General features: G+C 35.3%; 2 protein-coding genes across 2 annotated transcripts; both read left to right on the top strand.

Annotated features, from left to right (window-relative positions):
• The first annotated feature begins 488 nt into the window (after positions 1-488).
• On the top strand, positions 489-3,402 carry LOC104780159 (V-type proton ATPase subunit d1). Its single transcript, XM_087510133.1, has 10 exons — positions 489-876; positions 1,106-1,226; positions 1,484-1,591; positions 1,700-1,802; positions 1,906-1,986; positions 2,083-2,168; positions 2,282-2,341; positions 2,429-2,477; positions 2,579-2,713; positions 2,938-3,402. Exons 1-10 carry the CDS (start codon positions 696-698, stop codon positions 3,067-3,069), a joined length of 1,056 nt encoding a protein of 351 aa, XP_087366259.1. The 5' UTR covers positions 489-695; the 3' UTR covers positions 3,070-3,402.
• Positions 3,403-4,499: 1,097 nt separating this feature from the next.
• LOC104780160 (uncharacterized) lies at positions 4,500-6,903 on the top strand. The gene has a single exon (XM_010504639.3). The coding sequence runs from the start codon at positions 4,611-4,613 to the stop codon at positions 6,666-6,668; it is 2,058 nt and encodes a 685-aa protein (XP_010502941.1). The 5' UTR covers positions 4,500-4,610; the 3' UTR covers positions 6,669-6,903.
• The last annotated feature ends 6,329 nt before the right edge of the window (positions 6,904-13,232 follow it).

Below are 13,232 nucleotides of genomic sequence, written 5' to 3'. Positions count from 1 at the left end.
TATTAATTTCTTTCACAGTCTGGCGTCCAATACCCCCTCCTTAGTTTTTTTAATACATATTTTGATCATATTTATCATGAAAATAACTTCAAAATGATATCCAAGAAAAAATTAGTTCAACTTATTAGGATCCATTACACAGTCTCTTTCCGAGCAATCAAAAAAAACAAATAAAGCTTTTTTCAAAAAAAACTTGTAATTATTTTTTATTTTTTTAATAGCTATTTTGATCATATTTATCATGAAAATAACTTCGACACATATCGAAGAAAAATTTAATTCAACTTACTAGTATCCATATTCCATAATATGTTTAAATTTTGCAGTAGATTTGGTTTGTACTTCATCAAGTCGTATTTGTCAAAAAAAAACAAAAAACAAAAAACAAAAAAACAAAAAAGAAACCGATAAACCAAACTAAACCAAACTTAAAACCAAGACAAGAGAGTAATTTCCTATTTTTCAGGGAACATTTTCGGTTTAGGAACAGCGAATGAGTATTCAATTTAGCAATCCGGTTTAAAGGACAGAATCGTAAATTAAACGTGCCGAGGACGAGTTTGCAAACAAATCCAATCAATTCAAAAGCTATGTTCTTCTTGGCCTCGATCTCTGTATCGATTTCTTCTTCTTCAGATCAGATCTCCGGCTACGAATCTTTGAGATCTGAATAGTCCTACGATCAGAAGAGTAAGATGTACGGGTTCGAGGCGCTTACCTTCAACATCCATGGCGGGTACTTGGAGGCGATCGTTAGGGGTCACCGTGCTGGGCTTCTCACCACCGCCGATTACAATAATTTATGTCAGTGTGAGAACCTAGACGACATCAAGATGCATCTCTCTGCTACCAAATACGGTTCTTATCTCCAAAACGGTTCGTCATGATGATCCTTCATTGTCTCAAATTTTTGACTCTCTAATGCGAGTTTTTGATGATTTGAAAATTTGATTTTTTTTGTTTCATTGCGTATGGGTTCTGGGTTTTAGGTATTTGAAACGCTCTCAAATCCCCAAATTTATCTGCGATTGAATAAATTTTGATGTGAAATTTTAGGATCTGAAATGTGTTGTTTAGTATCTGAACCTGATGTTTTCTAATGCAGAGCCGTCACCTCTGCATACCACCACAATTGTGGAGAAGTGTACTCTCAAGCTTGTTGATGATTACAAGCATATGCTTTGCCAAGCTACTGAGCCGATGTCTACCTTTTTGGAGTACATCAGGTAAAGTGTGAGATGTTTAGCTCTGTCTCAGTGTACGTAATTTAGTATAAGATTTGTTAGTTTCGTCAAGTTCTAGCCTAACGAGATCGCAGACTTCAGAGCAACTATTAATTTCACTCTCTCGAAGGGAAATATTTAGATCATTCAGAAATATTAGCTTCAATTGTTACCTTTTTTTTTTCCCTGGATTTAGTTTAGGATACGATTTAGAGGCCTTTGTGATATATTGGGTTTGATCTTTTGATATTGTCATGCAGATATGGCCACATGATTGACAATGTCGTGCTCATCGTCACTGGAACCCTGCACGAGAGAGATGTTCAAGAGTTGCTCGAGAAATGTCACCCTTTAGGCATGTTCGACAGGTGATCTTTTGCATCTTCTTCTGTATCCCTTACCTGCTGCTTCAAACCCATTTTCTTTTTTCTTCTCTTTTATGCTTTTTCTCATCATACTCTCTCAATTTTTTCCAGTATTGCTACACTAGCAGTTGCTCAAAACATGAGGGAACTCTATCGGTTGGTGCTTGTTGACACTCCTCTCGCTCCATACTTCTCTGAATGCCTAACGTCAGAGGTAAAAAGCTCATGGATTTATTATTCTAGTTTTTGCTTTCAATCAATCTTGTGCAATCTGTTTTCTAGTTTCTGTTATCACATGCATACCATATTATTCGTAGGATCTCGATGACATGAACATAGAGATTATGAGGAATACCCTCTACAAAGCATACCTTGAGGATTTTTACAAGTTCTGTCAGGTGCTAGTTTCCCCAAATCCTTTTTTTTTTCTGTTGAAATTACAGAATCTACTTGTACAAGCGAACCCCTTATTCTTTTTTGTGTATCTGAAATAGAAACTTGGTGGGGCAACATCAGAGATTATGTCTGACCTTTTGGCCTTTGAAGCCGACAGAAGAGCAGTGAATATCACCATCAATAGGTAGTGAATTACTGCTTCTCTTGAATGTCTGACCTTGTCAAGCAAGTTGATGTTACCATCGTTATGGTGCTTTGTTTATCTACGCATTGAAATTGATTTTCTTTGCAATGCAGCATTGGCACTGAGCTCACACGAGAAGACAGAAAGAAACTGTACTCCAACTTTGGTCTCCTGTAAGAAGCATTCTACAGTCGAATGATATACTCCATCCACTTGTTTCATGAAATTTTTAACTATGGTTTTGATTTTTGCTTCTGCAGCTATCCATATGGCCACGAGGAACTTGCTATCTGCGAAGACATAGATCAGGTAAATCAAAAGCTAATATATATATATATATATATATATATATATATATATATAATTTTTACGGATTTGGCTCAGTAAATCACCTTATCTTACACTATTAGGTTCGTGGTGTTATGGAGAAATACCCTCCTTATCAAGCTATATTCTCCAAGATGTCTTATGGAGAGAGCCAGATGCTCGATAAGGCATTTTATGAAGAAGAAGTCAGAAGGCTTTGCTTAGCCTTTGAGCAACAGGTTTGTTTCCCTCTCCGGAAAGGAATCATATAACTTTCTTTAGTCCATAACATCTCGGCTTCAGTTTTTTTTCTTTTTTTTTTGAATTCCAAAATTTTTTTGCTCTTAAATACATTACAGACCATAGAGTGACAGAATCCAATTGCATTAAGCGATATATTATAGCTGTGTATCAATTTATGTCTAATATACTAACAATGGTTGTTTAAACCTGGGATTTTCAGTTCCATTACGCGGTATTCTTTGCGTATATGAGGTTGAGGGAGCAGGAGATCAGGAACCTGATGTGGATATCAGAATGTGTTGCACAAAACCAGAAGTCCAGAATCCACGATAGTGTGGTCTACATGTTCTGAGTCTGGTATGAAGTGTAATCTGTCTTAAAAGAAAAAAAAATGGAGAATAAGAGGAACCCATATGGTTGTTGTTGGCTTTCTTCATTGCTCCATTTTCACCAAAGCATCTGCTGTACAAACTTGCGTTCTACAGTCACTGTTTATTGTCGATCTGCGTGAGTGCGTGTATCAAAAACTCCATAATAAGAGTCTGCTTCAATTTGTTTGTTTGTTCTTTTGGCCATATTCTTTGCTTGGTTCTTTATTTTGCTCCCAGTAAACTCTTTGTAATACCAAATAATTTATGATGCATACGAATTACTGTGGCGGCCATAAAATTTTCTTCGGCCTGAATTTGTCTTCCCAGAGTTTGCTTCATGTGCTAGCTAATAATGTCTTGTAGCTTTTGAATATGAGAATCTCGAATACATATACCTGATATGTCCATAGCTGGGAATGACCAAAGGGTTCTTGTATGTTCCAAATTATCCCTTACCAAATTTCTAACATAAAACTAGAAGGAAACATAAAACCATGTGGTTATAATCGTAAACGTAACGAAGATGATGATGATTGACTACCTAGCAAATCTAAAATCGTCTCTTCCTTTCCTTTTGCGCGGACAAGTGATCGACAATAAAATTGTGGAATACATCCGAGATGGCCAGCTATCCCGTCATAGACATTGGGACCTTCTCCGAGACTCACAGATTTAAAGTAGCCATTGTCTCCAGACTCCACTGATAAAAGCTGTGTGGTCCGTGTATAAATATCCGTCTAACATCGAAAACCACAACGACTTTCTCTTCCTCGTCCATGAAGAAGCTCCCAAAAGTTATGGTCAAACCAAATATCAAGAGAACCAGTAATTAAGTAGTGGTCTCATATCAACTTTCAAAAACTTGCTCCAAGACACATCACTGGGCTCAATCTTGGTCGTAACCCAAATCTCCAATGTTTCAATTAAATCATCACCCTGCTGATATAGCACAGCGAGTTGTTCTGCTCTAACACATGAGAGGGTCACAGTATCGTCTATAACATAGTGAAATTGAAGAGGCAGACGAGGTCCAAATCTCTCGGTTGTAAAATCGAAACAGAGTAAGAAATCTTTAACCTCTTCTAGTGTTATGAATATGTCTCCCCCTCCACCAGCTCCTATTTCCACTGGAGCAAAAAAGACAGGCCCTATATACAAAGGACCCGAATCATGTGATATCACCAATAGTTCCTCATATTATGAATCAAATGACTTAAAATCACCGGTAGATGTGATATCAAAGTTGTAACAATACAAAAAATTATTGATTTTTCAAATTTGATTGTTTTTAAGTTTATCATTCATAAAATGTAATCGGTAATAGTGCATTGGGGTACCCGTTCGGTTCGGTTCGGTTCGGTTCGGTCGGTTTAGGAGTATAAAAACGCTTTTACAATGAAAAATTGCAATTTTGGAGTTCAATCCCTAACTCTACCCCTAATTTGACATTTTAGCCCTGCAAAGACAACAACAACACATCGAGTCTTCTTCTTCGTCATCCTCCTCTGAGCTCCACTTTCGCATGACGCAAACCACCACCTACTTCAATGGCGGATCCGCCTTCATCTTCCTCCTCCTACTCACCACCACCACTTCCTCTTCTTCTCTTCCAATCCCAGGACTAGACACCTTCTTAACAAACCAATTCCGTCTCGACCCAAAAGCTACGAACGACTCGTTCGGATCTCTCTCTTCCTCTCTCAAACGCTCCCTCTCTTCTTCATCATCACTCCCCTTCTCCTCTTTATCCCAATCTCTCCTCTCTCTATCAATCTCAATCCCACTCAACGTCCGTTTCATCGGAGACTCATTCCCTTCCTCCGCCGCCTCCACTTTCTCCGAATTCATCTCCGCCGCCGTCACTGACGACAACTTCCACGTGATCTCTCCATCTCCAGATTCATCAACCAATCACAAACTCGCTGTCTCTCACTCCCTCCACCTCGACGCGTCACTCTCTTCTCAATCCCTCTCGTCACGGCTCGATACAACATTGAAATCCCTAATTTCAAGCACGACCTCGTCTCTCCGATCTAATCTCCTCTCGATCCCGTACAACCAAATCGACGAGATCATAAAGCAAGAGTATGAGAAAGAGAAGCATGGGGATGGAGGGGTTTATATCTACTTGATCTCGTTAGGATCTCAGGCTAAACCCTATGCTTATAGCTACTCTCATGGTGATTCATCAGCTGGGTTTACGAAATGTTTGGGTAGTGTTTGGACTGGTAAAGAACGTTATCTATGGATTGATCTCTCAGCTGGACCTGTTGATTATGGTCCTGCGTTGTCTGGTGATGGTGTTTTGCCAAGAGGTGAGTTTCATCCTTTAGCAGCTCTTCATGGTCGTCCTAAATCAGAAAAAGCTTTACTTGCGGATTTGGCTTCATTGGTGTATAATGCTTATCAGGTATTGATTGTTCCTTCTTTGAGAGTCCCTGTGCACTTTGATGATACGTTGGTTGTTCAGTTCATTCATGTTTATGGTTCAGAGGTTAAGGATCCGGTTGGGTTAGATTGGGAGTTTGTTAAGAGGACGTTTATGGATGAAGCTGAGAGTGGTGGGTTGTTGTTAGGAGAACAGAAGCTGAGTTTTAAGAGTTACAGTGTGAATTATAGAGAATGTCCGATTTGTTCGTTTGCGGTATCTCGTGGGATGAATTCGTATACGTCTAGGTTTCTGTTTGATAACTATACTTTAATTGTGAGTGAGTATTTGGACTCCAAGCATATGCATCGGGCGTTGACTGATTCAGCTGAGGAGTTGAAGAGAGTTGCGGGGATTGTTGAAGAAGAAGGAGATGGGTTTGCTAGGGTTTTGCCTGTTTATGTGTTTGATTTAGATATCAATACGCCTTTGTTGCTTGATCGGTATCATCAGTCTGTTGCTTTTAGAGATATGGTTATTGCTGTTAGAACTAGAGGAACTCAAACTGTGAGTGATTATACCTGCAATGGGCGTCATGTGTTTGTTCATACAAGAGACTTAGAGCGACCTCTGGTCGGTTCCATACTTCAGAGCATGTGGGGTGTTTCCTCTACTCATTTGACATGGAGCCCGAGACATAACACAACTCTAGTTGATTACACATGGAGCATTGGGCAAACACCGTTTGGACCTTTCTCTGATATCTCGTCTCTATCGTTTGTTCAAAAAGACGCTGCTAAGAGAAACGTTCTCTTGACATCGTTGAACACAACTATGACAAGTGCAATCGATGTTATCGATTCCGCCGTAGCTTATGGAGGAGATGTGAACCTTCGGAAACAGAATCGCCACTCTGAGTTCATGCAAAGGTGGAATCTTATGAAGTACAAGTTTGACAAAACGGTTTCTGCTCTATCGCACAATGATTTCGAGATGGCTTTGTTCTACCTGAGGTCAGCTTCACACGACCTGTACTCAGTGCATTCAGTGGTGTACCTCACGTCACAAAAGGTGGAAGCGAGTCTCAACTGTTTCAAAGATCCTCCGTTCCCATGGGGAACTGTTTCAGTGTCGGGATTCGGGTTAATGGCTTTGGGTTACGTGTACTCAAAAAGAGATAGACTCTTGAGGAGCAAAAGAAAACAGTTCTGAAGAATTCAGGCAACGCATGGTAATTTATAGCCATACATTGGATAAAAGACTTACTAGTTTGGCTTTTGAGGTTAATACAACATGTACTACTATGAACTTGTTCCATTTGGTAATGTTGAACAAGAAGAAATTGTTCCGATGCGATCCTCTTTTTGGTTGTCTATTTATCTTGTAAGTTAAAGAGTTGAACAAATGAATCTTTAGGCCCGTAAACTTGAAATTGGCTTTTCACAAACTGAATTTACATTATCTCGAATAGTATCGACTATCAAGAATGTTGAATGTACAGATTTGGACACGAGAATTTGAAAGAGTTTATTAGATATTTGAATTCCAGTGTTTTTCGATTAAACATTTTATCAAATCTTTTAAATTCATATATTATTGGATTTAACTTTTAAGTAGTCTTTTAAATTACTTTAGAATCTAGTGTTATTCACACTAAAACCTTTCTTGTTTGATTTTATCAGATTTCTCAGCTCAAACAAATTCAAGGAAAAGATTCCATCTACATTCTCCAAATTTTTGTAAGTATCTCCTAGTTTAAATAAGTTATGGCGCACTAAAATAGGTTGATGTAAAGTAAATATTGTCAATTGTTGTTGTTGTATACTCTAGCTAATCTCTATTTCTATACTCTACTTAAACTATCAGTAAGAATCATCTATTAAGAATCATCTATTAGATAAACCCACAATCTTTTATGGAAAGCTATAACCATCTTATTATATAAAGTTGGGTATTCAAAGTTAGCCGTTAACAAGATTTTGACATGTGTCAAGTTATCAATCTCAGATTTTGACATATGTAAAAGTTAATAATTAATAGGAGAAATTTGATTACAACAAAAATAAAATATTTTGTTTTAAAATTATCAAAAATTACACAATATATATAAAAAAATACAAAGTATTTTTAAATAATTATAAGGAGATTACATATATATATATATATATTTCATAAATCTCAAAATTATAATATTATTTATTTATTTTTAATTTTAAGTGTTTAATTCTACAAAAAAAAATAGAAAAAGGGATTAAGGAAAATATAAAGTTAAATATTAAATCTATATTTTGTAAATACTCACTTCTATATAAACATAGATCGTCTCATATTTAAATAATTTATTCAAAAACACTGTTTTCAACTTCGTTTAATTGAGATTTTTTTTCAATGGGAAGGTAAATTTTTCATATTTTTTTTAACCAAAATTTTCTCCTATTTTCTGATTTTTCAGTTGGGAATATGTAAGATTAATATGTTGATCCCAAAAAAGATTAATATATGCGTATTCTTTTCTTAATACTGTATTTTATTTAATTTACATTTTCATCTTTGAATTATTTGAGATTGTGCTTATAATTTTATATTATTTCTTTAATTATATCAAATTAATTTTCTTCTAATTTATCAACTTTGATTGGTTGGTCATAAACTTTTTTTTTTTTGCAAACATAATTGTCACCATTATTCATTCAATCCCCAAGGGAGATAACAAGTAGAAGCTCATCAATCTAATGGATGAATAAAATAGGTTAATCAAACACAAGCTTACAACAAACATAAACAGATAGACTGGAAAAACATAAATCGTTGTTGATAGATCCATAGGAGCTTAAAGATCCTCAGAGAAGAATTGATTTGGCCACATATGTCACCAAAATGCACTTATTTTTTCGGTCAAGGATCCTCAGAGAACTTCATGATGGGTGACCTTCCTGGAAGTGATTGTCGGAACTGCGCGAGTGAGGACAAAACACTGGAAAAGATCATTTGTTGATTTGTAGGGTCGGTAAAGAAGTTTTTCAAGCCTCCCAAACGTAACAAACCGGCCATCAAATATGGGCGGGTCCACGGGCCGGGAATAGATGTAGGGTCCATTTTCCTAAGTGAGCCCATGGACTGAAAGTGGATACGGGCTCACTAAGCAATATGACGGTTGAGGCGTTACAGAGACAGAGGCTACATCATGGTGTGTCAAAGACACTTCCACGATTACATTGGAAAATTTAACATTAGTTACTATTAAAAGATTTTGTGACATTAGAAAAAGGTTTTTACTTTCATTGGTTGTTGGAGCAAGCCATTTTGAGATAGCAAAAAGACGTGAACATGTTATTTTCACACATGAGGAGGGCAGAGCCGAGGTTCTCTCTATGGTGGAGAAGGTTGGACACATGGTTATCTCTCCAAGGGAGGAAGGTGGAGGAGGTTAGATGCAAGGTTATCCCTCCAAGGGAGGAAGGCGGAGCCAAGGTTTTCTCCATGGTGGAAGAGCTTGGAAGCAATGTTCTCTCCATAAGGGATGAGAGCGGAGCCGAGGTTTTCTCTATGGTGGTCATACATCATTGATTATTATATTATGTAATATATTTTTTATTCAAAATATTTTTTGAGCCATCAATTTTAGTAATTAAAAGACTATGCAGAAGTGAAAGTAAAATAGTTGGCTTAATGTGTTTATATAGACATTTTCTAGGTGGTGAGAAATAATATATTTTTAACATGGAATATATTTAGATGTAAAAAATATACTTTTAATAGTAACATACATAAAAGATTTGTAAATGGAAGTATATTTTTATGTACACCAAAATATACAGTATACTATAATCAAAATAAAATTTATAAATAACGTACAACAAATATTAATATATTTTTGTTAAATTTAATTTAATTTATAGAACTTTAAACCCACACCTCGGACGGGTCCTCGTCTAGTAATATTATAAAATATAGAGGTAAATATTCTCAGCTTTCTGAACTAAAACAAATTCAGGGGAAAGATTTCATCTATATTCTCCAAAATGACCAGCATGAAGGTTTTGTAAGTATCTCCTTGTTTAAATAAGTTATAGATATTTACCTTGTGATACTAATGTTTATAATTGGTTTTATCAACAGCAGTATAAGTGACAATCAGTTTAGAGGAAACCTTCCAAATTTAATTGAGAATTGGACAGAGTTTGAGAGTTTGTAAGATCTTTTTTTTATTATTATTATTTTATTAGTCATAAACAAAACACAATATAAGGAGACAAATTACACATTCTGTATTAAGAACCGGCTTAATAAGAAGATTCTCGATACAACTAATAATATTCTCATAAACAAAAGAAACACAATACAACTCTTGTTGTTGTGTCACGGTGAGGAACCAAAGAAAGCCGAGAAGGGGAAACGCAACAACTCGCAAAGCTTGGTTATATGGGCTTCTACCTATGTTAATAGCTTAGTTGTGTCAATAGCTCATTTCATAGTCTATATGTGTAGTGTTTATCATATTTATTGAGAGTAAGGTTTATTGACTCAGCCCAATATTATTTTCAGTATGATAAGCGATATGACTGGACCTGAATCTTTATTTATTAATTTAATATTTTGATGTATTACGCAATCTCTCATGGGTTGTCCACATATGCCGTAATTCCATTATCAATAACATTATTTGTGATTAATTATATATAGACAGAACAAATTTTATACGAAAGTCATTAGTTTTGTGTATAACTTTATATCCAAAAATTCATTAGTTTTGTGTATAATTTTAAAACATTAAAGTAATAAACAGACATAATAAATTTTTCAGTTACCTTTTTGCTCTCTAATAAAAAATTCCAAACCTCATCCAAAAATTTGAACTAAAACTTAAAGATTTAGTTAGTTTATCATTTTAATGTAGTTGTCACAATTTATAGTATTATGCATAAAATTATTTTACTAAAACTCAATTATTTATACATTTATTATAGTTAGGTTTGGAAATCTGACTATGTTATATATGTGTGCTATTTTGTAGAAATTTTGTGCATATGTTATGAAAAATTTGAGCATTTTTGTGGTTGTTTGTTTTTCTCATAGTTCAAATATAGATCACCAAATCAATAGTATGGTTTTATAGTTATTAACAGCTTAATGTATGAAATACTCATATTAGAACATATAATGACTTTTATACTTGAATGCACCATATAACCAATAGATTTTTTTTTGTTTTCTCGCTAGGAACTTGAGTGGCTCTATACCTTCAAAATGGGGAGTCTTGCCACTTGTCAACATGTAAGTTCATATATATTAACTTATCTCACAAAGTTAAGAATCTGTAAATAAATACATATTTTCATTTGAAATGCTAAGAGATACTGAAAAAATATTTTGATTGCTATGAGGATATCTTCTAATTAAATACTCTATTCAATTATTTCAAAAGTCAAAACACAATCATACTCTTCCTTAATCTAATTTTTCTGGGCTTAGTTGATATTCTACAATTGAGACATACTTGGGTTCACCCCTAGGGGTGAACCTCTTCATTCACCCCATATAAAATTAGGAAATGAAATCTGTATACATTATTATAAAATTAAAAACTTAAACCGATGTTTTATAAACCCAAACTGATAGATAATTTTGTTCTAATTGTAAAATCTTAACCCTAACCATCTCATTTGTAAACCCAAACCGACATATAATTTTGTTCTAATTGTAAAATCTAAACCCTAACCATCACATTTGTAAACCCAAACCGACATATAATTTCGTTCGAATTGTAAAATCTAAACCCTAACCATCACATTTGTAAACTCAAACCGACATATAATTTCGTTTTAATTATATAATCTAAACCCTTATTCTCATTTATAAACCCAAACCGATATATAAACTCGTTTAATTGTAAAATCTAAACCAAGCCAATACGAATTCCTAGCTGGAATTATACAAGACACTCTGGTTCCGGAAGACATACGGCTCGCTATCCCGTGTCTGCTTTGGGGTGTGTGGAAATACATGAATACGATGGTGTTCCAAGGGAAGCAGTGGGACATACGTGAGCTGGTCGTTAAGGCATTCTAGGATTCACAGCTGTGGAAGGAGTCGCATCTAATCGCAGCCCAGGTGAACGCGTCATGGGATAAAAAGAAGATATGCGTGGAGTCCAATTGGAGAAAACCTCCACAAGGGGTGTTAAAATGCAATGTGGGTGTTTCGTGGAAACATCAGGATTCGATGGTTGGAGGAAGCTGGATAATCAGGGATTTTTCTGGTCAGGTGATGTATCATGCCAAGAGTGCTCTTAGTAGCTCAGAGTCTTTGGCTATGGCGGGGTTGCAGACTTTTAAATGGACGGCTGAAGCTCTACAGATAATGCATGTAGACCATGTGATTTCGAGCTTGATTGCGCTTTGGTGGTGTCAATGTTAAATAACCCCCAAGATTGGCCCCGGTTCTGTTTTACCCTTCGTGATATACACAATACTTTGGCTTGTTTTACCTATTGGGAATGCAGACATACAGCCGCATCAGCTAACAAGGTGGCTAGAGCCATCGCGAGAAGTGTGACTCGTGAGGGTCGTGTTCAATCGCATATGTCTTTGGGAGGCCCCTCGTGACTTCAGGACCTGTTGATGGCCGATGGTTGCTGAAATCCTGGTTTTCCCTTTCAGTCTGCAGACGCTTAACTTGGAGGGCTCTTGTAGTTTCACTATCAAGTTGCTAGTCTGTGTTTCTTTTTATTTTCTTTTTATTCTCTTTAAGCTTCCTCCATGGAGTTCCCAGACTCTGTTTTCTATCAGATGACAAAAAAAAAAATCAAGCCAATATTTAACTTTCTTTAAATAAAAGTATACATAATTTGTTTCTTTAATTTGTTTTGCTTTTTAATTTAATTTTGATTTACTTTTTAAATAAAATATTAGATATAACATTTTGATTGGTTGAGAGGGGAAGAGATGAATACAAAAGTTCACCCCTAAAGGTGAACATAAGTATTTTACTTTACAATTATATTGTTACTAGGGATTGCTTCGGGCTACGCCCAGTATAAGATACACTTTTTAATTTTGATCATTTTATATTCTTAATATATATACAATACTTTAAAAAACATGTACGATTAGTTGTAATTTATATTGATCAGTTCTTTTTTTTAGTTTGTAGTCTATTATGAAACTTAAATTTCATTTTCTTAATAACTATTAGTCTTTTCCTCTTGTAATTGATTTTCTTATCATCACACATGTGGATTTATACATTCTACTCCATAACTAAAACCGTGAAACTCACACATTACCAAAACAAACAAAAAAAACTGTGAAACTCAAAATTACATGTAAGAAAAGTCTTTTCTAATTTCGTGCCGTCGTCATACCAGAACCGGACGGCTTTGAATCCATCAATGTACTTATGATTTTATCAAATACTTTGCAAGTTTTAAGTTACGTTTCAAGCTACACATACGGAATTATTCGAACAGATTTAACCAACATATTTCAAAACTTAAAAAACACTCGTCTAACACATTAGCTTCAGCATAGTGGCAAGGGTGGAATAAAGGGAATACAAATTTGTGAAGTCATACACTTTTAGGCTTACCAAATTTGAAATGTAAATGATATTTAAAAAAATTCCAAGCATGTATGTTTTTCACATCGCTAATCTTCTCTTGTTTCTTTTTTATATGAAATGTGAAATTTATTTGAAAAAAATAAGAGCCTAAGAATAACAAACAAACCAGAGTTTGAGCAGAAAACAGAGGCACAAACACAATTCTAGCTTCCAAGT

This window comes from Camelina sativa, chromosome 4, assembly GCF_030686135.1.
Source record: "Camelina sativa cultivar CO46 ecotype springtype chromosome 4, ASM3068613v1".
In the NCBI taxonomy this organism is placed as follows: Eukaryota; Viridiplantae; Streptophyta; class Magnoliopsida; order Brassicales; family Brassicaceae; genus Camelina; species Camelina sativa.
The sequence above is the reverse complement of the archived record's forward strand: the minus strand, read 5'-3'. Positions and strand labels throughout refer to the sequence as shown.

What these genes read in the sequence shown, in the direction of transcription:
- LOC104780160 (XM_010504639.3), top strand. Translation starts at nt 4,611, where the DNA reads ATGACGCAAACCACCACCTACTTCAATGGCGGATCCGCCTTCATCTTC.
- LOC104780159 (XM_087510133.1), top strand. Translation starts at nt 696, where the DNA reads ATGTACGGGTTCGAGGCGCTTACCTTCAACATCCATGGCGGGTACTTG. An exon ending in CGGTTCTTATCTCCAAAACG is followed by an intron (nt 877 to 1,105) that starts GTTCGTCATGAT and finishes TTTCTAATGCAG; the next exon opens with AGCCGTCACCTCTGCATACC. An exon ending in TACTCCAACTTTGGTCTCCT is followed by an intron (nt 2,342 to 2,428) that starts GTAAGAAGCATT and finishes TTGCTTCTGCAG; the next exon opens with CTATCCATATGGCCACGAGG.